The sequence below is a fragment of the Cinclus cinclus genome, chromosome 14 (assembly GCF_963662255.1).
Source record: "Cinclus cinclus chromosome 14, bCinCin1.1, whole genome shotgun sequence".
In the NCBI taxonomy this organism is placed as follows: domain Eukaryota; kingdom Metazoa; phylum Chordata; class Aves; order Passeriformes; family Cinclidae; genus Cinclus; species Cinclus cinclus.
The window spans coordinates 2,611,770-2,638,616 of NC_085059.1; the positions used below are offsets into that span (position 1 = coordinate 2,611,770).

General features: G+C 42.0%; 1 protein-coding gene across 3 annotated transcripts; it reads left to right on the top strand.

Moving 5' to 3' along the window:
* Positions 1-66: 66 nt before the first annotated feature.
* On the top strand, positions 67-25,974 carry MATR3 (matrin 3). Of its 3 annotated transcripts, XM_062502398.1 has the most exons (15): positions 202-492; positions 7,865-8,946; positions 13,229-13,290; positions 13,805-13,846; positions 14,098-14,201; positions 15,398-15,450; positions 15,939-16,064; positions 16,641-16,766; positions 16,944-17,114; positions 18,326-18,457; positions 19,676-19,719; positions 20,190-20,580; positions 22,128-22,521; positions 23,112-23,233; positions 24,696-25,974. In XM_062502398.1, the coding sequence occupies exons 2-15, from the start codon at positions 8,056-8,058 to the stop codon at positions 24,744-24,746; spliced, it is 2,709 nt and encodes a 902-aa protein (XP_062358382.1). In that variant the 5' UTR covers positions 202-492; positions 7,865-8,055; the 3' UTR covers positions 24,747-25,974. The 3 variants fall into 3 exon arrangements, with proteins under 3 accessions (XP_062358384.1, XP_062358382.1, XP_062358383.1); XM_062502400.1 differs by lacking the exons at positions 202-492; positions 7,865-8,946 and adding an exon at positions 67-113; XM_062502399.1 differs by lacking the exon at positions 7,865-8,946.
* The last annotated feature ends 873 nt before the right edge of the window (positions 25,975-26,847 follow it).

The following is a 26,847-nucleotide window of genomic DNA, read 5'->3' on the forward strand; positions in this document are numbered from 1 at the left end:
CGCGCCCCGCCCCCCGCGCCTTCCCATGCTGCCCCGCGGGAGCGCGGACAATGAGCGGGGCGCGGGCGGCGGGCTGGAGGCGCGCGGTGCGGCGGTGCTCTCGCGAGAGCAGGGTAAGCGGTCCCCACCTCTCGCGAGAGCCGTACCGGCAGCGCCTCCTCCTCCCCGTCCCCATCTCACACCCCACATCCCTCACGGCGGGCGGGGCGGGCGGTCCCGGCCAGCGGCGGGAGCGGCGCGGACTCACCGGCGATACCGGAGCTGAGCGGGGCGGCCGCGGCCGGGCACGTGAGCGGGCGGGCAGCGGGCGGGCGTGCTCTCGCGAGCGCGGCAAGGCGCGCGCGGGGCTCGCGCAGCCGCCTCAGTCTCTCTTCTCTCCCCCTCCATCCCTCCCCTCTCTCAGCCCCGCCGTCCGTCCGTCCGTTCCCATTCCCCCGTCGCATCGAGCGGGAGGCGCCGCCGCCGCCGCGCTCAGTCCCCGCCGGCCCGCAGGTAGGAGCGGCGCCGCGCCCCCGGCCCGCCGCCATTTCGGGGTCCAGCGGCGGCCGCCCCGCCGTGACGGGTGGAGGTGGGGGGGGGCGAGGCGGGAGCGCTCGGCGGTCAAGCGCAGGCCCGGCCCGGCCGGTGCCGCGGCCCCCGGGGCGCCCCCGCCCGCCGCCGGCAGGAACTGCGGGCGCGCCGGGCCCGAACAAAGCCCCGGCCGCCCCCGCGGGCCCGGGAAGCGCGGCTGCCGCTCGGTGCTGCGGCCGTGACCCAGCTCCACCACGCTTCCCCATGCCTGGAGCTCTCCCCTGCTGGCGCCAGCCGGGGCCTTGCAGGCGGCCTTGTTCCTCCCTCCTTCTTTAACTCTCTGAAGGCCGCTAGAGTATAAAACTGCTGGTTTTGATGCCCATCTGGCTTTAAGAATTAATGAACTGAGCGATACGAATCCTGGCAGTGCAGGCAGCCGTTTGACCCCTCTTTCTACTCAGTTTCACTTTCATATAATTCAGGCTGTGCTTACAAGTTAAGCTTCGGGGATGTTTTTTTTTATTTCTCCTCCTGTGGTGGATTGATAACGTTCCGTTTCTTTAATGTAAGTACTCTGCTTCCAGAGTCAGAGTAATGCGATACAAAGTTCACCTATTCTGAAAACAAGCAGAAGTTGAAAAGAACTTTCTGGGAGCCTGAAAAACCGCTTTGTTAAATGATAAATGAGGCATTTACGGTGTTGAAAGAAAGCTGAACCATCCCTCAGATTCCAAATGTGTGGCTGTTTTTCTTTCCACGATGCAGAGCTTTGGGAAAAAAGGATCTGATAGCGGTTCAAACTGCAGAACGATCTTTATTCTTTTTACTCAGCATTAAATTTTTCAGATTTTTTGAACTGTAGATGATCTTGACTTCCTGGAGTCAGAGAAGTAGGGGGCAGCTCTGGTCAAAAATGTAAGTTTCTTAAAGCAGTTTGTGTAGTTTTCGTGGGGTGAAGAAAAGGGTGTGTTTCCAGAAGCTTCATTACAAAGAATCTATTGACCCAGTGGTTTAATCTCATATTTTGAAACGTGTTAAAATTTAAGTTTTCAATGTGCTAAAATGGTAAATTGTTTTTATAAAAGTGTAGTGGAACATACTAACATTTTTATTCTGTTTCCAAGAAATTAGTGAACTTCTGTCTTGAATTTTATCAGAAGCACTTCCCAGAATGATTCATTACTGAATTCTGAGTGAGGATACTGTCACTGAGGCCTTTGGATGTGTTTATGAAGTGATAAACCAGTGTTTGTACTTCTGCATTGAGCACTTGGTGTTACATACATCCTGGAAGTAAATGATGGAAAAAGGACCCCAGAGGATTTCCTGAATGGGTCCTTAAAATCTGGATATCCATGTTTGAAAAGATAAAAACTGAAAATCAATTAAAGAGGGGAAAAAAGAGTCAGTGTTTGGGACTCCAGAATGAAATTCCATTTAGCTGTTATGTTATAGCCACTTGGTTTATTCAGGACTGCACTTAAATAAAAGCACTCATTAGTTTGGTGAGGAATTAGGAAAAGCTGTGTGCTGCCCTTGGCTGTGACTTGCATATGTCTCTGCTGAGAGATTTGGTGAATACAAAGGTATTTTATAATGTAATACTCAACAGACTTCTGGGTGGCTCAGCAAATCTAGGAGAGAAGCTGTTGCAAGCAGAGCTGCAATGAAATTATTTCCATTCAGTTTGTTAATTTATGAGTGTTCTTTTGTAGCCTCAGCGCTGCTTCCTTTCTTCATCAGCTCTCTGAGTCAACAAGTCTTGAAAACAAAAGCAAATACTTCACCATATTTCTGAACTAAATTAGTTTGTGAGTGCTTAAGTACCATATTGTGCAGTCATAATTTCAACAAAAGGGTTATTTTGAGCACTGAACCAATGAAACAGTTCCTTGATTTTTCTCTGCAGCTAGAATACTACTTGCAACCTCAAGCAGGATTTCAGCTGGCAAATACCAGGATTTTATCCCAGCCCTGGACATGCCTGGTGGCAGACAGAAATTCAGTTTACCAAATCAGAACACACAACTTCTGTGTGGGGTTTTGGTTTGGGCTGCCTTTTTTTTTTCTTTTTTAAGTAGTAAAATTTGGTCTGTGTTTGGATCGCTTTCTGTGGGTCCTGTTAATGAAATTGTTGTGGCTTGTTCTGGAATTGGTGACAAAATTTTGGTGTCTGAGGGACTGTTTGTCCCCACATCTGCTGGGGATGGAGGGGATCATGTCCTTGTTGCGTTACCAGAGTTTCCCAGTGAAATCCCACAGCATTCCACAGACACTCTGCTTTTGGCAGAGCTTCTCTGTTAGTGGCTCCATGGAGCTTTTTGGGGCTGCAGGAACCTGAATGCATCTGTCGTACTGGAGAGTAGGGACTCGAAAGGTGTCAGTGGGATTGAAAGCAGTAGAAGGGAATGGCTGGAAGCCATAGAGATGTTTGTGTTGTGATCACCGCAGTGACAGCAATTACCTGTTGTTTCTGGGCGTTACTTCTTTCCCTTTCCAAAAATACATGGGTTTTACCTTCTTTCTCTACTGTTCTTTGAATTATTCCCCCCCCCCCCCCACTTCTGTTTCTACAAAGGAATAAATGCACTTCTAAAATACACTCCTTACAAAAGAGGGCTGGTTGAATATACTAAATTATGTAATGAGCAGAAATAGGAAACCAACTAATTTCGTGTTCTTTTTTTGCATTCAAATATTGAGAACTGTAAGTCCTTTTAAGATTCTTTACTGCTAAACGAGTCCTTTTAATTCACATTTCTAAATATGCCTGTTCAGGTGTCACACTTCCCTGTTCTGAAACAATCCTCTGTTACAGTCACTTCAGCTCTCAGATTATTTTGTATTCCTCTGATCAAGGAAGTCCCTGGGATGAAGCTAAACATAATCCTAAGATCTGAAACTCCTCCAGTAGTTGTGCCTGAAACAGACTGGTTAATCTGTGCCCAGAAAAAGCGAGTCCCCTGTGCCAGGTGCTCCTGAAGTTTCTGAGGGCATGGCCTTCGAGGTGCTTGAAGAAGATGAGTGCTTTTCTTGGTGTGAAAGGGCAATATTAAATAACCACTCTGAACACTGGGAGCCAAAATGAGTCAGAATCTGTATTTTTTTTAAGGCTGCTGGGCAATTCCTCCTTTGCCTTTACAAAGACGGTGGCCTTTTCTGTATTGCCCAAAAGTTAATCCCTTGGATTTGAAATCCATTGTACTTGGTCATTCAGCAGCTAGATAACATCTGCTTCTAATTTCCTTGCAAGTTCTTGGTTTTGCTACCATTAATTCTCAGAGCAGCACGAAGGGCTGCCTGTCCAAATTCCAGATCTCTTTCCTCAATAACACTTTTCAGCATGATGTGCTGCAGCCAGTTTTGGCAAGAAACAGAAATCTCCCGTGGCAGAAGGGATTGCCATGCTGAGTACAATGTGTAAGAGGGGAGGAGGAAGACCTGTAATTGTTTTTGCGAAGAGCAGACTTCCAAAAACTTCTGTGATACTTTTTTCCCAAGGGTGTACCTCTGCAAAATCCTTGTGTTCTTACTAAATGAGGGTGTGCTTTTCACACAATAAGTTCATGTTCTTACCATAATTGAATTTATTTGTTCTAATTCAGTGTGTTTTGAAGTGAAAGTGAAACTGACTAGAAAGTGAAAAGTTATTTTTCATTTTTAAGACCTTTTTTCTGTAAATAGTGGAAGAGGAATGGGTAAAAGATGAGTCGCTCTAAGAACGAGATGAACATGAAAATGACAGTGACTATGCATAGGTTAAAACCCCCTGAGAGTGGCAGAAGGAATAGGGAGCTGGGGACTTATTTTCAGCCTGTGTTCCATAAAAGGTGACAAGCTGAGGTTATTGTGTTCAACATAATCAATATATTCCAGTAATTCACTGAATTAAACTGTACTCAGGTCAAACTTAATACTGGAGCAAGAATTCTGTAAGCTTTACTGAAGAGATATGTTCAGTTTTACACTAAGAGAAAAACCTTCTATAGTGTTTGAAAATCAGCCTCATTTTGGGCTCTGATAACAGTGTACTCTGTAGGATTCAAACTCCTTATTTTTGTTGTCTGCCTTTATAGAAAGAGAACTCTTTTGCAACTTGTAGATACAATTTGTTTTCATTGTCTGCATTTGTCTGGAAATCTAATAACATTTTGACTTTCAACTTATTTCGAGATTGCTTGATATTATATATTTTCAAATCTTAATATGGCCAAATTTCTGTGCACAGATCTTAAAAAAAGGTTTATCTGAAAGCCTGTCTGTTCCCAGTGTAGCTGAAATTAAGTGGAGAACACTTAGCATAACACTTTGAACTAACTCGTGTCTGGCTCTCAGGCAGCTCTGTTCAGTCCTGCCCATCTTGTTGCTGTGACTCAGTTGATGGCACCTCTCTCCAAAACTGGCCCTGCTCCGTGGGAACCTGTCCCTGTCAGATCCTGGCACGGAATCAGCAGCTCACGAATGCTGCTTTAGGATCGCCTTAAACCTGACCCTGTGGAAGTTAAACATCCTTTGGTGTGAGGGTAGAGCTCTTCCCCCACCTCTTTCCTTTGTCTTAAAGGAAGGGCTTGGTTAGGAGTGGAGTGCAGCATGAGTGGTGTGACAATTAATGTTTTTTTTTGAGGCTATCCAAACTTGTTAATTAAAGTGCTCAGTACCTAATTTGGGTGTAGGGCACTTCCTGACTGGCACCAACTGCCAACATGTGCTCTGTCTCCATCATACACTTGTCTTACTGTCCCACTGCATGCTTTTCCATAAGATTGTCTGTGTCTTTGTCTTGGTTTTTCTCCCATCTTTCCTATTTTTATTTTTCCCTTTGCCCTCCCCTGGGTTTGCAGCTGCAGGAGCTGGGTGTGGTTCTGTAAAGCTCTGTTGTGGGGTCCACGGGGTCCTGCAGCCCCGTTCCCGGGGTGCTGTGGGGTTTGTTCCCTGCTAATCTCTGCAGCAGCACACAATGAACTGCCAGTTGACAGCTGTGACAGGAGGATTAGGGAGCATTTGTTCAAATAAAGCATGTTTTTGAAAAGTGGAGAACTTTCCTGATTTAGTGGAAACTTGAATAGTGTGGGTTCTTGCACTAACAGCAGGACACAGCGAGCCTCTCCTGACCACAGGGGGATCTGTGGAATCACTGCATGGTCAGGCTCACAAAGCCCTCTGGAATACCTGATTTTTATGAAGAACCCAGTAAGTTCAACTTCAAATACTTCTGAAAGTGTGTGAATAAACTAGGAGGAAATTTAGGTGTAAAAATGGAATGAGTAAGGAATAACTTGTAAAATTGTCCTGAAAGTACTTTGAGGAATACTGAATGAATAGAAAATAAAAGCGTGGTACCCTGGTGAATGTTAGAGTTTCTCTCTGTTTGAACTTTAAAAAGTATTGATTTTTACAATAGACTTCAATGCTTTCTGTTCAGGTGTTCTCCAATGTGGCCCCCTTCTCTGTCCCATCTCCCTAGGACATTGAACCAACTCACTTGATATGCTCCCCCTGTGTTCTTGTGTTACTGTTTTCTTCTGAAGCTTTCTGCAGTGTTTTTCTCTCTTTTGCCTCAGAACTTTCAAACTTATCTTCATCCCCATGTTTCTCAATCTTTTATTCTTAACAAATGTCACACAGTTAAGCTTTCTTTAAGTGACTCCAGCATATGTGTACTTTAAAAACCCAGCTGAAGTGATTTGGGATGCATTGATGACAGAGTACAGAGCAAATTGTATAGAGGTGGAGTTGTGTGGGTTACATGTATTTTGTGTATTTTTCAGGGAATCCCCTGGGGGTTTTTTTGTTATATAAATGTATAATTTTGTAACATGCTGCTACTGAGAAAGAAAACCCAGGTGCTCTTCAGCCTCATGCACTGTTGGAACAGGCTGTGGATTGAGCAGGCAATGGGGATAGAGAGCTCTAACCTTGACCTTTTTCCTTCTGTTTCCAGTACGAGAGCCATTGCCTTCTGCAGAGCTGGTCTCTTCAAGGAAAAGTCCTTGCTTTCATTTTGTCTTTTCCATTCCTCCCCAAACTACCTGTTCTCTTGGGAGCTGACTTCATTTGCAGCTGTGCAGTCTGTGCCTGTTTCTTTTCCAAGTGATTCTGTGTTTGATGTGCTCCTCAGTGGCAGTGCTGGAGAAGCATGACTGCTCTGCCCACACTGGGAAGGGCTCTGTGGTATCGGGGAGCCAAGAACTGATTATTCCTGCTGGAATATTTTCACACGTGTGGAATTGCTTTAAACTTTGTGTATGTGTCCCAAGGCTGGAGGAGGATGGGGTGAAGTATTACTGTTATTTCTGCTCTGCCCTAGAAGAACATATTATGAAATACATTCATTGCAGCGTGCTGTGGATATTGATTGACTGCTTAGTTTAAACTTCACGTAAGCGCAGTTGAACCAAATACTGGAGTGCTAGGTTAGTATTTTTAGTGGGACACTAAAGAGTCACCTCTCTCTTGTGAGCAGTGTTTTAGGAGCTTTAACTCCCACAGGTGGTCATGGTGTCAGTGCCAGCCCCAGCCAGGCAGTGCCACTGGGATGTGGTGCCATCTCCTGACTCACTGGGGTCTCTTCCTGCAGGAGCAGGGTTTTCCTTGGGTCTCCCATCCCAGCACTAAGCCTGACCTTGTTTAGTTTGAGGTCTGAGAGTACAGGCTGATGTCACAGCTGCCATGTAACAGAGTAAAGACTCCTTTCAGAAATGCTGTTAGCAGAGTAACTGCAATTGGAACAAGAGGTCTTGTTTACTTCCTGCTAAATGTAAAACTTGTTTTTCTTGTTCACATCTGTCTTCACATCAGTAATTGGAATTTGACTGCATAAAGATTGAATATTATGTTTGGATCTTATTTACAGATCTTATAGCAGAAACTTTTTGCCCAGACTTCAGTTACTTTTAACTTCCTTTCGTCCTGTTCTGTGGTGGTACAGGTTTCATTTTCAAATATGTGTTATGTGCCAAAGTCATCTTGGATTCTATGGGCCTAAGTTTTTTGTGTTCTTCTCACAGGCACAGTACAGTAATGTAGGGTATGAACAAAGCCATTAACCAGAGATCAAGGCTTACATGTCAGTAAACTTTATAGATGCTTTCAGACATCGCAAACTTCTGAAATTCACTTTTCTTCAGTGTGAAAGTAGCTTTTTGTGGAAGAAGAGTAGCATGTATAGGAAACACTACTGTATTTTTATCTGCAATAATATATGTAGGTTCTGGGTACCTCTTGAATCTGTTATGTGATAAAAGCCTTGTAAGATTGAGAGCTTTAATGTTTTTTTAGATCAACATGATGCATAAGTTTAAAACTGCATCTGTTTTAAAGGGATTTATGACTAAAACTGCTTGTTTTTCTACAGAATTGTCTGGTGTTTCTCAGCTTGAAGAAGATCTGCAGTCATTATTGATCCTCTTTCTTGGCGTTACCGTTTTTGAAGTGAAGTTTGCCTAGCTTTCTAGTGTGAGCTCTCTTTGCAGCCATCTTAAAAAAAAAAAACTAAGCCAAAAGAATTTTTTTTGATCCATAAAGTAGACAAGCTCTAGTTCTACAATGTCCAAGTCATTCCAGCAGTCATCTCTGAGTAGGGATTCACAAGGTCATGGGCGTGACCTCTCTGCAGGAATAGGCCTTCTTGCTGCTGCTACCCAGTCTTTAAATATGCCAGCATCTCTTGGAAGGATGAACCAGGGTACTGCACGCCTTGCTAGCTTAATGAATCTTGGAATGAGTTCTTCATTGAACCAACAAGGATCTCATAGTGCACTGTCTTCTGGTAGTACCTCTTCCCATAATTTGCAGTCTATATTTAACATTGGAAGTAGAGGTCCGCTCCCTTTGTCTTCTCAGCACCGTGGAGATGCAGACCAGGCCACAAACATTTTGGCCAGCTTTGGTCTGTCTGCTAGAGACTTAGATGAACTGAGTCGCTATCCAGAGGACAAGATCACTCCTGAAAACTTGCCTCAGATCCTTCTACAACTTAAAAGGAGGAGAGCTGAAGAAGGTTATGGTAGAGATGGCAGATCATCCACACGGGAACCACCATACAGAGTACCTAGGGATGATTGGGAAGAAAAAAGGCATTTTAGAAGAGATAGCTTTGATGATCGTGGTCCTAGTCTCAACCCAGTGGTTGACTATGACCATGGAAGTCGTTCTCAAGAATCTGGTTATTATGACAGAATGGATTATGAAGATGACAGATTGAGAGATGGAGAAAGGTGTAGGGATGAATCTTTTTATGGTGAGACTTCGCATAACTATCATAAATTTGACAGTGAGTATGACAGAATGGGTCGTGGTCCTGGTCCCGAGAGATCTCTCTTTGAGAAAAAGAGAGGTGCTCCTCCAAATAGCAATATTGAAGACTTCCATGGATTCTTACCGAAGGGTTATCCCCATCTGTGCTCTATATGTGATATGCCAGTTCATTCTAATAAGGTGAGTTATGCACCAGATACTTCTATTTTCCTTTACGTTGTAGTATCTGTTCTGTTTTTACCTATTTCTTTAATTATTTCTATGGTCTGGTTGCTTTTGAAATGATCTGAAAGTTGGTTTGAGAGTGAAAAAGGCACTTGGTATATTTGCAAGGTTAATTGTTGAAAAACATTGTAAACCAGGGCTTTACATTAATGTATTTTATTTGTCCAGATTGCTTAACTTCAAGTCAAACAGCTATCATCTACTGGGATATCTTGTTTATATTTTACATCTACATGTTCTCTTAACCACAAACATCTGGCATTCAAGCAGTTTTGGGGTGGGTTTTGGTATTTTTTTTGTTGGTTTGGGGTTTTTTTGCAGTGTATCTGCTATGCCATTCTGGAAGCTAGTTTCAGCTCTCCTCCACATCTGTCTTGATTGCTGATTTATATGTAGTTAAGATGCATTCTTGCATAGTTCTGCTTTTTCCCTGTCCAGAGGGAAAGAGTTAATGTAGAGCCCTGGAACTTATTTGCAAAAGTAAAAACCACATTTTAGATTATCTCATTCTTGCCTTTTTAATTTCACTTTAACGCTCTATCTCATACTATGGCTGAAATTTGTCGTCATTTTTCTCCTTTTTTCACAACTCTCTTAGAACACTTCAGACTCACTTTTTATTGTCACATGTTGCATCTATCCCTGTAGACTCTCCGAGCAATCAATCTGCTGTTGCAGTATCCTGCTCTGTGTTCCTAGTAGTGTTCTTTACTTGGCTCCCAGTAGAGTGGATCTTCGGGTGTGTTCGGTGATGCTGAGACTTCCCTCTTAGTTATCCACGCCTAGTGCAGCTCTGCGAAGGGAGCAGGTTACTCAACATGTTCAGATGGTGTTTTCAGAGCCTTCTCACTTTCACCTTTTCCAATGTACTCATCTTGCTGATTTCCAGGATACCAGGCAATTTAATTGGCTAATACGGTGCCCCTCTTGTCACAATTAGTGGCTAATTAGCTGGAAGGCCTTCAATTGAAAACGTAATACCGTGCTATTACTGTAAAATTGATACGATGTGGAATTGCTGTTACTAACCATTTCTTTACAGTTACCTCTCAAAAAGTGCTGTTCTGTACATCTGATCTTTTTGAAACACAAGAATTACTCTGTCCCTGCAAGGAAAGGATCAAACCACTTCTAGAGCACACGCTGTATGGCTCCACCTGATCTGACAGTTTATGAACTTGTGTTGCTTTAATTACTTTTTATATAAGATACAGTAATCCAGGTTTCTTGTCTCCTGTGTTTGATGTTTATTTTCACTGAAGTTTTAAGTGTTAACAGTTTAGCTGCCATGCTCAGTTTTGTAAAAGGATTTCATTTGGTTAGATTGAAAACATTAACTTCTGAGGCCCTTGAAGATGGCAACCAATAAATCCTGTAAGTAGGGGTCTTTTTAGCCCTTTATTTTAAAGGCTCGTGGCTCTTAGTGTGCTTTGGAGTGCAGATCTAATGAAAGGATATCCACATGGAAATACCTTTCCGGATATGAGAAATACCAAATTATTAATACCAATCTTTTAACAGCATTACCAAGTGGCTGACCTCTTCTGTAACATGTACAACTTTTTTTTTAGGAATATAATACTTTGACTTAAAAACTCGTAGCACACAATAAAATATTTGTGGTTGGATCATCTGGTTCTTATGACCCAAGTTGGGGCTTTTTTTCTGATTTCAGAAATCATGTCAGCACAAGAATTATTCTCTTTCTCTCCTTCTTTCCTCTGCTTTGCATACCCAGCTATTACAGAGCTCCTCGTTTTGTGGCTCCCACAAAATTCAATCAAGTAAAACATAACTGTTAAAGTAACCTGGTTTGGACAGAAATTTATGGAAAGCAGAAAGGGAATGCTTTTCATAGCTGGGACTACGTAAATTCATTACTGTAGTAACAAAACTACATTTTCCCCACCTCCAAATAAAAACATCAGCAATTTTAAAAAGTGTTTGATGAAGCCATGTGTATTTTAAGTGCAAGCAAGGTGTTAAACATCCTTAGTGTAACTTAAATTGGCAGATTAATCTTCTGGAGGTTTTTTTGTTTTATTTTAGTGATGTTCTTAATTGCTTCTCTAATTCAGTGTGCGTATATTTTAAGACTGAGTTTATTTTCTGTCTGAGAAGTAAATTGTGCCCCAGTTACTTCAGGCATTTAGTCAATCCTGATCCCTTTATTAGGAAATGAGGTGTTAGACGTGGAGGGATTGTTTTCCTGCCAGAGACAAAGGCTGAGGCAACCCGAGCAGATGAATTTGGAGGTGAAACACTTGAACCTGGTTCATCTCTGATGGAGAACCTGGCTGTGGCCCTGGGGGAGGGCTGGCTAAAATTAGGAGCTGGAGTGTGGCCTCATTTTCTGAGGAACAGCGTGTCCTCTGCCTGGCATCGACCGAGCCAAAGGGGAAGCTGGGTTTGCAGAAACTCAGCTCAGCTTCTCTCTTAACTTGGGGCCTTTGTGTAAATGAGTTCCTGTAAATACAAATAACCTGGTGCCCCAAAACCCTGGGGAAGGGATGCTTCCAAATGGGTGCAGGCACCAAAGGGAATCCAGAATTGGAATTGTGTAACAAAAAAGTTCACGTAGATGAGCTACTGTTGTTTGCAGGGGACAAGAAAAATCTGAAGTTATAATCACATCCCCCTTTTTTTGCCAATTTAAAAACATTTCAATGAGAATTAAGTCTCCCAGACTTGGCCTGTAGTTTGCAGGTAACTTCCACATCAGTTTTGTGTGGAGACGGATTCAAAGCATGTTATGTCTGGCAGAACCAGCCACTGAGGCTTGTCTGACTGTGCCCCCAAATGTAGAGGGGTTTGGGGTTTAAAAGACTCTTCTCTAGAGTGCAGTGCTAACACTTGCTAGCAAGTGTTGAACTGAAGAAGCTTCCTATTGAATGGTTCATAGGGTTTGTTTTTGTTTTTTGGTGGGTGTTTTTCATCCGAATTGCCAGCCTATTTATAGTTGCAGAGCCTACCTCTTGTGCAGTTGACAAGAAAAAGTGGTGCTCTCATTTTACGTCTTGATAAAAGGGATGACTTCATCTTGCTCCGTGTCAGGAGCATCATGGAGTAATATTGTAGTACTTTATGAGAGACTTTAAATCCAGATTTTTCTCCTTTATAGGAAGTGCAGGATAGGCATTTAACATATGGAAACACTACAGTGAGCCTTGGCAATGTCTCATTGTATCCAGGATTGCTGTATGTGGCAGAGACCAAAAACCTGGAAAGATGAGGGATTGGGCAGAAATCCTTTGTGGGTGCTAAGCAGAAACAGATGTGTAAAAAAACCCACATAAAGTAGTTGGCAGTGCACTTCGTGTTCATAGTTGAAATCGTGGCTGATAAGAAAAAACCTTTAGTTGGAGAAAACCTTCAAGCCCCAAGGTTCTTGAATGATTCTCCCCCATTTATCTCTGCTAGTCCCTTTCCCCCTGAGCAGCAGCAGCAGAGTGAAGGTCAGGCTGTGGCTCCCTGGTGTGCAGCAGGGGAACTCCAGAGCTTCTGTCACTTCACAGATGTGAATAAAGCACAGATTTGTGCAAGAGTATAAAGATACAGAGGTCAGGCACTAAAATAAGTAACTCCCTCTGTAGTTAAAACAGTCTGCAGAGAAAAAGTAGAAATCCCTCATTCCTTTCTAGTGCTAAAACCAGAGCCAGGAGGAGTTTTACCTGGATGATTTGGTTTAATTTCATTATTTCTCCTTTATGCCATCTTAAATTTAGATTTGCTTTTTTCTTTTATTACTCCTTTTGAGTGGTCATATGTTTTATATTTCACCTGCATACTTTTAGTTTGTCCTAGCTATGCACTTAGATTTCTTTTAGTCTTTCCTTTCTGAATTCCGTGCAATTTCTTGGCCTCTTTACGGTTCCAAAAATTGGAGTGTTTATTTCATATTAATCTGTAGAAGTCTGAGGAATAAAGCAGAGTAGAGGAAAATCTGAAATGCCTTCAGTTCCAAAGGCTTCCGAGGCCCTGTGTGCCTGGGCTGGAGTTTTCCAGGGAGCTTTGCACTCTGAGGCTGGTGCAGCCCTGTTCCCATCAGACACCTTTTCAGCCCGATTAGCAGGGAAAAGGCAGGTTCAGTGTCAGTGTCTCCTCCAAGCACCACAAATTCCATTCTCTACGGATCTGCAAAACTCCAGCTTAGCAAAGACATTGTGCTGTAGGCCAGGGCTTTGTGGGAAGGACTCTGTGTGTGGCTGCTAATTGTGCCTTGTTTACTTTGCTGCAGGAGTGGAACCATCACATCAATGGAGCGACTCACAGCCGCCGCTGTCAGCTGCTGCTCGAAATGTATGAACTGGAAGTACAGTAACTGGGGAGGAGGGCTCAGCCTGCCATTCTTGGGTGTCCTCTGCAGGGCCAGCACTTGGGCTGCATGATCCTTGTGGGTCTTTTCCAGCCCAAGAGGTTCCCTGATTGAAAATAACTGTTGAACAAAGCAGGTTTAGACAACATACTGTGACCTGGAGGGAGTAAAAACCACTTGGAGCATCTTCAGGACAAAAAGGGACCCTGGTTCATAGCTTTGCAGTCCTACTGATGTGTATATGTTACAGCTGGAATTTAGCAGTTGAGAATCTGTTGTAATTGCAGTTACTGATACCAACTTGAGCATTTTTGTTGTAAAACCAGCAGTTCTGCAAACACTAGGGAGTTTGTCCTGAAGAGCAGCATTTCTGGCAGTGGGCCTGCAGTGTTGCCTGTGCTACAGCTGTGTTACACCTCCAGGTATTGCTGCTTGTGTTACACAGCTGGAGGAGATTGCACCTTTCTTATATTCTCTTTTAATTTTGTTTCTTTTAAGATACCCAGAATGGAATCCTGACAGTGATTCAGGACATGGAATGTAAGTAGTAATTCGTTTTGAAGTATTTATAATTGTTTATTTGAAGCTGAGGACGTTCCTAACATTTTATGTGAAATGGCACACTTCCTTTGGTTCAGATGGATTCCTCCCTTTGTTTTCTGACTGAAAGGCAGCAGTAAAAGTAGCCTGAGCTGTCTGCATAGAAACTCTGCAGAAATTCAGGTGTTCTGTGAATGAAAGCTTCACAATTTCCTGGTTTAAAATGACAGTGTGTTTTCTCCTCTTTCTAGGGGTGATCCCTTTATGTTGCAGCAGTCTACAAACCCTGCACCAGGAATTTTGGGACCACCACCACCTCCATTCCACCTTGGAGGACCTCCTGTTGGGCCCAGAGGTAACCTCAGCAGGCACCTACCTTCACCACTTTGCTAGTTGTTTTTTTCTTTTTTTTTTTTAACTCCTGTTTTAATTTCTTACCAGTGTTTTAAAACAACAAAAGAGAATGCTTTTCTCAGCAGTAGAGCTGAAATACTTTGGCCAGGGAACTAAAGACTGGTGCCGAGTTCCCACACTTCACCTTTCTACCAGCTGCCCACTCCCCGTGGCTGGTGATTTTTTAACTGGGATTAATCTACACGTGTTGAGCACTTGGATTTTTTTTTTCCTGTGTAGGTAGTTTTTGTCTTCTGAGTAGCTACATGTTGGTGGAGTTTTCTGGTAAGAAATCAGTGTCCTAAGTGTCTTTCCCCCTCTATTTTCAAGTAAATTTGAGAAATAAATTGGAGTAGCAAGTGAGAAGTGGGAAGATGGATGATGCAAGCTTCTTCCTCTCAGGAAAGGAGGCTGAATCAGATCAGAATTCATTTAATTCAGAATTCATTCAATCAGAATCAGATTCTTGCCTGCTGCTCTTACTTCCTACCTTTTAGGTAGCTTAAATGACTAAAAGAGCAAAACTAATTCATTTACCTGGATATCCTGACAGAGTACAGGTATTCTAGACACTTTTTGGATAGATGCATTCATACTTAATTGCACTAAAATAACACTGTTAATTTTTCAAAATATCTCAGATTTAACTGTAGGGCAAACTATTTGAAAAGGGGATTTTGCTCATGTGTGTTTTGGTTTTGTTTTTTTTTTTTTTTCTTTTTAATAGGTATTGTGATTGAATTGGTCATGTTTTAGAACCTAAACCCTCACTTGTAAGAACTGTGTCTTAGATAAAGAAATCTCACATCCTTTGTGTACAGAGAAGTTTTCCTCTGGCAAATTTTATTTAAAACAGGAGATTTTTTTATTTTTTTTTCCAATGGGCTGTATTTGCTTTCTGCAGTTCTTGAACAGCAATAAATGCAGCTCTTTTTTTAATCTTAGAGTGAAAAGAAAGAGTAGGAATGAGGATCCCAAGTTTCAAGAGCTCTGAAATAAATAAAAGCCTTTTTAGAGTGCAATGAAATAATTACTTTTTAGAACTTGATCTCACTCTGGTATTACAAGTGACATATCTTTTAAGAACTTGTGATGAGACATGTTAATCCCAGTCTTACAGGCTGAACTAAGCTTGTTCATTCTTCTAATTTCTTAAAGGAGCTGGAAATGGAAATATGCAAGGACCCAGGCACATGCAGAAGGGCAGAGTGGTTAGTATTGAAATTCTTGTTCTTTTAACTCAATTTTTGTTGTATAATTTTTCTGTGCGTTCTTAAGGTGTTGGTTTTGTTTGGATGTTTTTTGGTTTTTTTGAAGTGAATTGATTGTCTTTGGAAGTGATACTTCAGAATTTGTGTGGAAGTACCAAAGCTTTGGCATGAGATTGGGAGTTTGTTGTGTTGAGTACTCTACAAAATACTTATTCCAAAACTGTACAAAACTTCTTTAGACATTCTCTTCATGATGCCGTGGAAAGTGAACTTAAGGAAAGGCAGCTTTGGCATGGCAGGCATCTTGCCCTGGAAATCCCTAGAAATTCTGTGCCTTTTCTGGATGCGTCTTGTTTTGGTCACTGGTGAAGATAGATAACAATATTTTTAAAAATTTAAACAGAGCAGTAGAGCAGAGCCTTGGCAGACTTTAGCTTTGCTAGTGCACAGGTTTTTCATGCTGTGTGCTCTTGCTTTGTCTTCAACAGGAAACAAGCAGAGTTGTGCACATCATGGATTTCCAGAGAGGAAAGAACCTGAGATATCAGCTGCTTCAGCTGGTTGAACCCTTTGGGATAATCACGAATCACCTGATCCTAAACAAAATCAATGAGGTAAGGTTAGGTCCCTGGGCACTGCTGGTGTCTCTGCTGGGCTTCCTGTCACTGTCTGAGCTTTTTTTTTTTTGGAAAAGGACTTGCTCAGCTACCGGTGAGATGCCACATCTGTTGTCAGGGGCATGTGGGACAGGAGGACTGTGTTTCTAGAAATGCTGCACTACTGCATTTTCCCTTGAATATTGAAAAATCCTCCTGGTTGGTTGTTCATTACTTTCTCAACAGCACCACATTCTGTTCTTGTTTTAAAACTATCTGAAAATCTACTTAGTCTTATTTTGAAGTGTGGAAAAAAAAGCAGTACTATAGAAGTGGAAAAAGCAGGAAGCAGTCTAATGTTCTGAATCCTAATCTAGGTGAAATGTAAACAAATGAAATGGTTCTGTTTGTGCACCAAAATAAAGTATCTGAAATTTGTGCCAAGTTCTGCAGACTAGTTCACGTTGTAACCAAAAAGCAGTTTTCATTTCTGATGCAATTATTTTTAAAAGGAAACATGGAAGAGCTTGGAAATTTGAAACAAAATTTGATTCCTGAAAGAGCAGCACTTAATTAGATTTTGTATGATTTCAGGCATTTATTGAAATGTCAACCACTGAAGATGCCCAGGCTGCTGTGGAATATTATTCAACAATACCTGCCCTGGTGTTTGGTAAACCAGTCAGAGTCCACTTGTCACAGAAATACAAGAGAATAAAGGTAAAACATTTCTGCTTTTTTAAACATTGCCTTTTTTAATCTGGGTTACTCAGTGTTATGAGGCTGCTGCATTTAAGTTCTTAATTTCTTTTCAGTGCATCAAATGAATCAAGGGGCAGTCACCCATATATATTTCATATATGAGTCTTAAAATATGTCTTTCCCTGTTAATCTTAGAAACCTGAGGGTAAACCTGACCAAAAGACTGAGCCACCAAAGCCAGAACTTGGTCGTGTGATCCACCTGAGCAACTTGCCCCACTCGGGCTACTCTGACAATGCCGTGCTCAAACTGGCTGAGCCCTATGGGAAGATCAAGAACTACATCCTCATGAGAATGAAAAGCCAGGTGACTGCAGGGGAACCCCTTGGGGCAGGGTTTGAAGAGGGTTTAATTGGGAAACGACCCCTTCATGTGGGGCCTGTGCGGACTTGCTGCTCTGGCATAGGTTTGGAAATAACCTGGGGTCTGTCTAGGTGGGGCTTCCTGTGAAACATCCCTGGCGTATGAGCTGCTTTATAAACAGGAAAAAAAACCCGTATTTTAGTGTGGGGGCTTAATTATTTGATGGTGCAGAATTTGTGGACCCTTGGGACTGTTTTTTTAGGCTTGAATACCATTACCTCTGAAACATAAATAAAATCCACTGTTACATGTTTCTTTTATTTACCCTTGATTTTTCATTCTTTAAAACTAAGCAAAAGCAGTCCTGCTGTGTTTTCCAGCTTGGAAAAGAAAGGTTTGAAGGCTGACCATTTCACGTGTATAATGAAATGCTTTGGATGTGCATGGACATGATTTCTATAAATATACAGGAGTTTAAGATATTCAGCTCTATTTTTTTTAAGCTTTGCTGTCCCAGTTCATTGCTCCCTTAAGTAAAATAGGAAGTTTCACTGCTTTTTAAAGAGATGGGTGCCTGAATCCCCTAATGCCATACTTGAGAAGTGAAAAATTACTAGACTATTGTGTGACCCCTAGGAAGTCCTCCCTGACCTTATTTCACTGGAAAAACAAAATCCCTTTGCTGTCTAAGTTGGCTGCTGAAACAGCTTTCAGTTTTTGGGCAAGGATACTCCAACCCAGATGTGTTTGTTTAAAGCTCCTTCAGCAACCTTAGTGTGCCATAGGCTTGTTCCCAAGAGGATCTCCTCACAAAGCTGGAGGAGCAGCAGTTGCTGCCTTTCTGTTTCAGGCCTCTTTCAAAAAACAAAAATAAAATACAGAGGTAGTCTCTGAGCTTCCCTGAAATTCCCAGGTACATCAGCACTAAATAAGTTTCACTGTACTGGTACTTTTTGATTCAAATCATATTTCACTTTATGGTGACTTTTTTGGTAGATTATTTAAATGGCTGTTGAATTTCAGAACTGGCTCTGGGGTGTTCTGAATTGAAAACCTGGGGTTTGTAGAGCACTTGGGTAAATAAACTTTAAAGTGTTTGATGAAGATGAATGTAGCTGAACCTCATAGTTCTGTTTCAGTATATTTGTGTTTTAAGTTTATTTAACTTAGCCTGGAAAAGTGTTGCTTTTTAATGTGTGTTTTAATCTTTCTAGGCCTTTATTGAGATGGAGACCAGAGAAGATGCTTTGGCCATGGTTGAGCATTGTGCCAACAAAGCTCTTTGGTTCCAAGGCAGATGTGTGAAAGTGGATTTATCTGAAAAGTACAAGAAGCTGGTGTTAAGGGTAAGCAATGTTTGCACTTTTTAAATTGTAGTTGAAGATGTAAAGGGAAGTAGGTGCCAGCCATTGCTTATTGAAGACTCAGTGTTGAATGTAAAATGAACAGTTGGCTTTCATCTTTCCTGGCTCCTCAAGTGCCCTTACTTGGCACATGTGTAGTGTTATGAGGACAAGTTAAAGGATATTCCTTTCAGATTAAACAAAACCCAAACAGTTACTATAATTCAGATTTCAGGGTAAGTTATGTAGCTTTTAATTAAAACTGCTCCATTTAGAACACTCTAATGTGGGATCCTACTTTTTTTTTCTTCCTCTTTGAAAATGAAGGTTTGTGAAAACTTACCAGAACTGCACCTCTGCCTGTGCAGCTCATATAAAGGGAGGGAAAGGTTGACTGAAGGGAGTTTTTTACATAACACCAGGGTAATATTCATGCAGTTATAGGTCTTTATTCATCAGACTGGGACAGTAGGTAGAAAACTGATACAAGCTCAGCTGGTCAGATCATGGTGCTGATAATGCCAAGGTTATGGGTTCAAGCCTTTTGGGCCCTTCACTGAAGAGCTGGACTTGCTGATCCTTATGGGTCCCTTCCAACTCAGCATATTCAGTGATAAAGTTCTGGGATAATAAAAGCAGGAGAAATCTGAACTGTCAGGCTGTCTCCTAGAAACATCAGCTTTGTTGTGGAGCATGAAGAAATCTTACTGTTTCACGTGGTAGCACATCAAAATGAGCACTTGGTGGCAGTTTGAATAGATTTCTTTGTTTCTGCCTGCAGGTGACATTTCCTGGTCAGTAATTTAGAAACAGATGAAGTGGTGGGAGTCTGCTAAAGGTTTTCCACCAATGACAGGGAGAAAAGTACAGCTTAGGACTGATCTGTGCCAGTGCCTGTACTACGTGCTGTTGGTTCACAAACAAGCCAGGAATTGTGCACGAATTTTCTGGAGCAGGATATCCCATTTGTTTGTATTGAATCCTTACTGTGAATAAAGGCAGGGGATTTCTAGGTTGGTCAGATCCCGTCTGGCATGAAATAAAAGGTTTACTGATCAGTTGGTGGGTGGCATGGGCAGAGTTCTGGGGGTTAACATAGCTGGAAGCACTTGGCTGGATTAGATTCTGGTCTGAATTAATGCTGCAGCAGTTGTGTAAGTCATAGTCTGCTGTGACTCACAAATTCTTTTTTTTTTTTTTTTTTTTTTAATTTTATTTTAGATTCCCAACAAAGGAGTTGAACTGCTGAAAAAGGATAAAACTAGGTAATTTGCTATTGTTAAAGCATGATGTTGTTTAAAAGAAATATGAAAATACCTTATTCAGAGTATAGAAACAATACAGAGAATCAGGCAAGCTTTGAGATCAAATGGTTGGTGGTTGTGCCCAGAGATGAACTGTTTCAAATATGCTACCCACCCTCTTCCTCTAATGATGGAGATTTCACTGCCTCTTCAGGCTCCTCAGGAAATCCTTTGCAGTCCCTAATTAGCCTTGCCTTCCTGCAATTTAAACCCACAAGCACTTGTCCTGTCTTGTAAGGATAATTTCTCCTCGGAGCAGCCTTTTGTGTGTTTGAAGAATGAATGATGTCCTTCAGGGTTTCCCTCAGCCTTCCATTTTCTGAACTGAAACACAGCAGTTTCCAGGCTTGTCTAAAGAAATATGATCATCTTCTTTAATAATTTTTGGGCTCTTCAGGTTTACAAGCAGCAATGTTCTTTGTTCTTCACAGAAAGAGAACATATTCCCCAGACAGCAAAGATTCTCCCAGTGATAAGAAGTCCAAAACAGAACCTGCTCAGAAACCTGAAAGTAGCAATGCAGAAGAAAAAGTAAAAGAGGAGAAGCAGGAGGATGCTGCTGAGACTTCAGGTGCCAAAAGTGGGGAACAGGCAGAGCAAGACGAGCCCAGTTTACTCCTGGAGTCTGAAGATGAACTGCTGGTGGATGAGGAGGAGGCAGCAGCACTGTTAGAAAGTGGTAGCTCAGCAGGAGAGGATGCAGATGTTGCCAATTTAGGTGATGTGGCTACTGAGGAGAAAAAGGACACACCTGATGATGCGACTGTAAAAACTGAGGGGAATGTTGCAGCTACTCCAGCAGCCAAGAAAAAGCTTAAAAAGGTAACTCACACAGTGAGGTGCTGAGTGGGGTAAGCCCAGTCTAATTTAATTAGCACACCATGTACATTCTGTTGCAGACCTTGCCCTGTGGGTCTTCTAATCACCTGTCTGGAGAGGAACAGGAGTTAAAGCTCCTGTGAAGAAAGTGGAAGATCTCACTGGATGTAACTTGCACATGGATTTAGTTCTAAGTCCCTGGTTCTGACAGAAACCTTTATCCTGTGGGCTCCCATCCTTATTGTTTGCTGGGATTTGCTTGCTTTTCTCCTCACCCTATTCTTGGCTAATACGTAGCCAGGAACTGTGTTCTCCTGAGTAGTTTCTCAGAGAACTGTCTGTAGTTATCCCTAAAATTATGTTCAAAAAATAATGTACTGGGGACTTGAGGCAAATCTGGGCAGAATTGCATGTACAGCTACACCTTACACTGAGAGGGGGTAGGGCCATCTGCAGTTAGCCAGGGCCCCTTTGCCACTTGAAAAAGAAAAGAATTGGTTTCAAGGTGTTTCCAGGCACAGGATAGTTGATGGGAATTCCCTTTTTCTCACCACATCATCTCATGCTCTAGTGGGTTTTATGTCCTACCTGCTTTGTTAATCACACTCAGTTCTGTGGAGTAGTGTGCAAAGTTTTAGTAATTTGTTGGCTTGGAATGTTGTTGTTTTGCAAGAAAGGCATGTTCCTTATTAATGAGATGTGCATGGATCTCAGTTTTGGGGGATCCTCCTCAAGAGCCTGGTTAATGGTGCTGAGATGGATACTGGCCACACAAATGGCATTTCCCAGTTTTCTTAGTGTTCCTTACTAGTTTGTGGAATGTGATAAACTGCTTCAGACCCAAAGTGCATTCCTTGAAGACCCACATTCACAAAGCTAACGCTGCCTCACTCCTACTCACAGTTATTGTTGAGTATGTGGAAATAGTGATCATATCAGCAGGAATATTTCCAAAAATTCAGAATTTAGACAGTTCCTCTTCTAATAAAACCTGGATTTTCAGAGGCCTTCAAAGTTGGGGTGGTTGGTGGGTTTGGGTTGGGTTTTGTTTGTGTTTTAGTGGTTGTTTTAATGTGGATGCTCTAAGCTTTCGACTGGTTGAAAAGAGCTTTTAAATCTTTTTCATGAACTTTCATACCATTAGTTGGGACAGAATAGTTCTGGTAAGGTTTTACCTTCTATTCAGGCCATGAATTCAAGGACCTTATGGGACTCTCAAATAGAAACAAAATTCGTGGGCTCCAGAATTACTATCACTGAAGGTACTCACGTTAAAGAACTTTCAGCTTGAGAATTTAAGTGGTTTAGGCTCTGTTCTTAAGTTGACATCACATTGCTATGGTGCAACAGCGATTAAAAAAAAAAATATCGCTACGAAAGGGAATCCTCAACTCTGGCAGCAGGGGACAAAAGAGCAGGTTCAGCCTGGAGTGATTTGGGTGAGTGAGGCAGGTCTTACAGGAGGAGTTTGGAGATGTCAGTGATGGCAGCTCGGGAGGGTTCAGGGAGCGGTGCAGGCCGAGCTGACCCCAGCGCCGTTGTCCCCGCAGCGCTACGTGGGCGGATTCCCGCGCAGCATGGAGGGGTTCGTCACCCTGGACGAGGTGGGCGACGAGGAGGACTCGGACCACCAGAAACTCCGCAAGTCGGGGCTGGTGGCCAAGGCTGCGGGCAAGAACGAGGACAGCCTGGCAGAGATCAAGGTGGACAAGGTGGAGGAGGCAGAGCAGGAGAGTGAAACGTTAGAAAACGGGACGAAAAGCGAAGAGAACGTCAAGGCTGAGAATGTCGAAGCTTCTGATGCTGTGACAGCACAGGATGCTGAGAAAAACACCCAGGAAAGCACAGAGCCCCAGGGTGAGCAGGAAACTAAGAGCGTCCTGGAGAAACCTCTTGTCCCAGATGAGTTCAGGATTGGGCCGTACCAGCCGAACGTTCCTGTGGGTAAGGCTGTTTCCATTTCTTTTCCAAAATCTCTCTGTGCATCGCAGTAGCATTTCTCATTTCATCTGACTTTTATTTTTGGCAATACATTACCCCATAGCCTTTTCATTTTAGTGCTTCCCCTTCCTCCCCTTCCTTCACTCCTGCCCTAAACTGAGTATTTTCTTCCTTTTTTTTCTTATTTTCATAGTGTTTTTCATAACCCTTTCCTTAGGCACAAATTGAAAGAGGTATCTTTCAGCAGCACAAATTCAATTGCTAGCGCAAAGCACAACAGTGATAATAGTTCAGAGTCATATTAAATACTCCAAAACTGATGACAAAACCTTGTGAGTTCTTGAAGGAACCAAAAAAATGGACCCTTAATCTGAAAGGTTGATTTTTAAATTGAAAAACCAAGAAGCCTGCACATATTTAGTTACTACTAGGCCCCTGCTTGACTAAACCAAAACAGAGACTTTTAAAGATTAAAGCAGCTTTTAATGTAAAGTGAATTATGGTTTTAAGATTTAGCTGAAATGACATATGACATTAAAAGAAATGATGTAGAGTAGATCTCTTAGTTTATTTTGTGGTGTTTACTCCTCTAGGTGTGAATTATGTGGTACCCAAAACAGGGTTTTATTGCAAATTGTGTTCCCTGTTCTACACAAATGAAGATGTTGCAAAAAAGACCCATTGCAGCAGCCTTCCTCATTATCAAAAGTTGAAGGTAAGGCAAAAACTTGTTCATTTTAAATGGCTTGATTCTTTCTGGGGAGTAGAGCTCAACAAGACCGGACTGAGAATAATAAATAACCTTTGAGGCAGTGGAAATTGGCTTACTCTATAACTTTTAAATCCAGGTAGACCTCTCCAAAACGTCATCTTGTGAAAATAATATGCAGAATACAAAGTTGAAAGAGGGGCTCCAGCATTTTTTTATCTTGTAAATTTGGATTAAAGAGGGAATTCCAACTGGAATAAGGCCAGGCTTAGAAGTAGCAATGCGGAGTAAATACAGATGGCCCAGATCCCTTCCAGTTGTCCTTCTGTGAGAGTGTTTTCAACCAGTCAATAAAGATGAAGGTGAAGTTTTTATATGTTTAAAAAAAATCTTTGCAACTTCTGATTTTGTGAGCACTTCTTCCATTTTCTAACTGGATGAGGTATCACATGATTGCATGGCATGAGTGACAATGCTGCTGCTATAACCTCATACTGTGAGCTGCAAACATGACCTCCAGGAAAGGGCAATCCCAGAGGAATTCTGATAGTCCTGCAGTGTCACATTAATGCATTTCAGGGCAGTTGGTCCCTGAGCTGAAAGCAAAAAAACCCAGGAGCTCCACAGAGAAGGAGAATATGGCACCTCATAATTCAAATACTTGCCTTCTTGCAGTAGCAGAGAGCCCAGGAAGGCAAATGGCACAAAAATTGTCACCAAACAAGCAACACTGTGAAGGAGTAGATCAGAAAATCAGTTCCCATGCAGGGTCTTGTAGGAAGAATATCCACCTCATCCATCACCATAGCATTTTTTTTCTTTGTTTTTTTTCTTTCCATTGAAGTACCTGCTTATGGGACATTAAATCCTTGATGTAAAAAGGGAAGGGGGATGGGGGAATGATGCCAATTTGGGAGCTTAGTTACTTGAATGAAACATGATTTGCTTTGCTTTTTCCATGGCAGAAATGATCAGTGAGGTGGGTGATTGTGTGACAGTGGTGGGGTTTGGAATTGGGGAGGGAAGGGGGAAATACAGCTTCTGTTTCACAGTGGCACTTGTGGAGCTGAGAGTTTCCTTTGATTGGAGAGCAGGAGAAATTAAATAGGTGAATTGATGTGGCTACCAAATGTCATCTAAGTTATACCAAATTCCTCAGACTTCCAAATTAACCCTTTTCCAGGGAGGGGGATGTTGTGTCCCTGCCTCTGTAGAGAGCACATTCCACCCAGGTAAGTGGCACAATCATGTCACAAGTCCATGTCAAAAAGGGAAGGAATTCCCTTGGCTTGCCAAGCAGAGCTCCAATCCAGGGCAGGGAGGAGTGCCAGCCTTGTTAGTTAAGACCTATGCAACTGCAGTCAGTGTTCACAGACTTGAAACTTGGAAATTCGATTTATGTTCTTTATGTTGTGCCTGTGAGAAACTCTTTAAATATATCCTCAGTATAACTGCTTTCTGTCAACAGAAAATTCTGGATAAAATGGCAGAAGACTACAGACAAAAGAAAGAAGCTTAAGAAGAAGGAAGGATGTAAGGAAAAACGTGGCTTTGTTTTTAATGTTAATCTTTTTTAAAAGCAGTACAAGTAGTAGATGGAAATACTGTATTCTTTTTTGTTTTAGTGAGATACAGTAGGCATTATAGGTCTGTTCATGTGTTAAATGTTGTAGCAAAAAGCATATGCAGTTAAGTTAATGACAACAATTTGTTCTTAATGTGAGAATGGCAACAACTTTTTGTTTTGACACTTCAAGCTATTACAAAAAAAAAAATCTTGCACCCTTGTGGAAAGCTAATCTATGAGAAGAAAACTGCATTTAAATGAAACTTACTACTTTCAAGCTTCAGAAATTGTCTTTCAGTTCCATTCTGAATAAAAAATGAAAAGTAATACTGTATTTTTATTTTATCTAGAACATTCCGTATTTTGGTCTGAGCCTAGCAGCTATTTAATTTTGAGTGTAAGGCTGTCATTGCATTTCACTTTGGAAAAGTCTTTAAATGTAAGTTGCATTTTTAAATGTTGAATTGCAGTTTCTTTTAATGTCACTGCTGTTATCTATAGCAAATAGGAAAATTAGTGATTAGTCAGCTTTACAACTTCGTGATTTTTTTTTTTCCTGAGCTCTTGCTAGACTTTCCTATTCAGCTATTCCGTGTATTTTTAGTGAAAAGTAAATGCCCATTCTCTGACCAGTATTATTTCCTCGAGCTCTTCCTGCTTTTACTTGAATCTCGTCACTGTTGTACATCTCTGATATATCAAAAGCAGCATTGGAGTCCTGAAAGGGACAAAGGTATCTTTATTTTCTTCACATGGAAGTTTTCATACCTGCATTTTAACACCATTTTTTTGTTAAAACCTGTTTTTGTCAAGACTCTTTAGAACTGTGCACTTAATGTACCTGCTCATGTGAGATGTGAACAGGATTTGCATGTGTAACCTGTGTTTATCTGTAGTTTTTGTTATTTACTGCTTATTTGTGACTTCAGGTTACTAAAGTGATTCCCAATAAACAAAGTTAGACCACAGTGATTTGTTATAGATGTTTGGCATGTTAACCAGTGTGTCTGCTGAACTCTTTATCCTGTGTCATGCCACCACACCAAAACTTGAGCTCTCTTTTTAAAATGTGCATGTTTTTAACACCTGTGCTTCAGCAGCTTCCTGCATAACTCTTCTTTCTCTTCCCTAAACCCTCTTGCATTTCTGAACAAATTAAATATCACTTGTTAAAACCCTGGTAGGTATATTCTGCTGACAGTTTTATTTCTGGAGTTTTGGGGTGTTGTCATCAAAGCTGAAGCCACATCCCATTCATGCAGATAAAGCAGACTGGGGCCAGTTCTTCTAGCCTGAGCCTGCACCAGGGAGACTTTGGGGCTTGGAATGGGTTTGGGATGCAGGAGACTGAGTGTTGATGAAGTTATAATGCTGTTCATTACACAGACACACCCAGCAGACGCAGACACAGGACAGTGCATTATGTGCAAGTCAAGCCTCGAGCACTTGTTTTTCCAGCTGTGACTGTATTGCACCCTCACCCAAGGGGGTGCAGACCTTCACAGAACTTGAGCTACCTCTGGTGAGGGCAGCAGGTTCTGATGGACCTGGGGGAGAAGTGCAGAGGAGCAGCTCCAGTGCAGGTTTGTTTAAATAGCACATCCAAATTAAAGTCTTAACCGTGCAGTGACTCATCCTTGTGCAGAGAGCAGTTACTGCTCTGTGCACAACACTCGTTAGTATGCAAAGTGCTGTTTGGGTTTGTAGGAAATGGATTAAATGTCAGGCACTGACAGAATCTTAAAGCTTTCTGAGGTCCCTGAAAGAAATCACAGGCACCAGAAGCCCTGCACTTAGAGCAGAACTAAGACATAAGGAGAGGCTTGGAGCCCCAGCTGGAGTGGCATTTTGTCACTCCTCTGTCACTGAGAGACTGTTGGGTCCCTCTGCCTTGGCTGCAAGGGTGGCAGATAATTTATTTCAAAGGTCATTTAAGATTGATTTATTGAAATACCGCATTCAGATTTTAAAGTAGCCTTTTGTCAGCTAATACCTGTGCTGATCTTGTAGCTTGTGTGAGTGCTGATCTGTGTACGGGTAAATACGTACATCA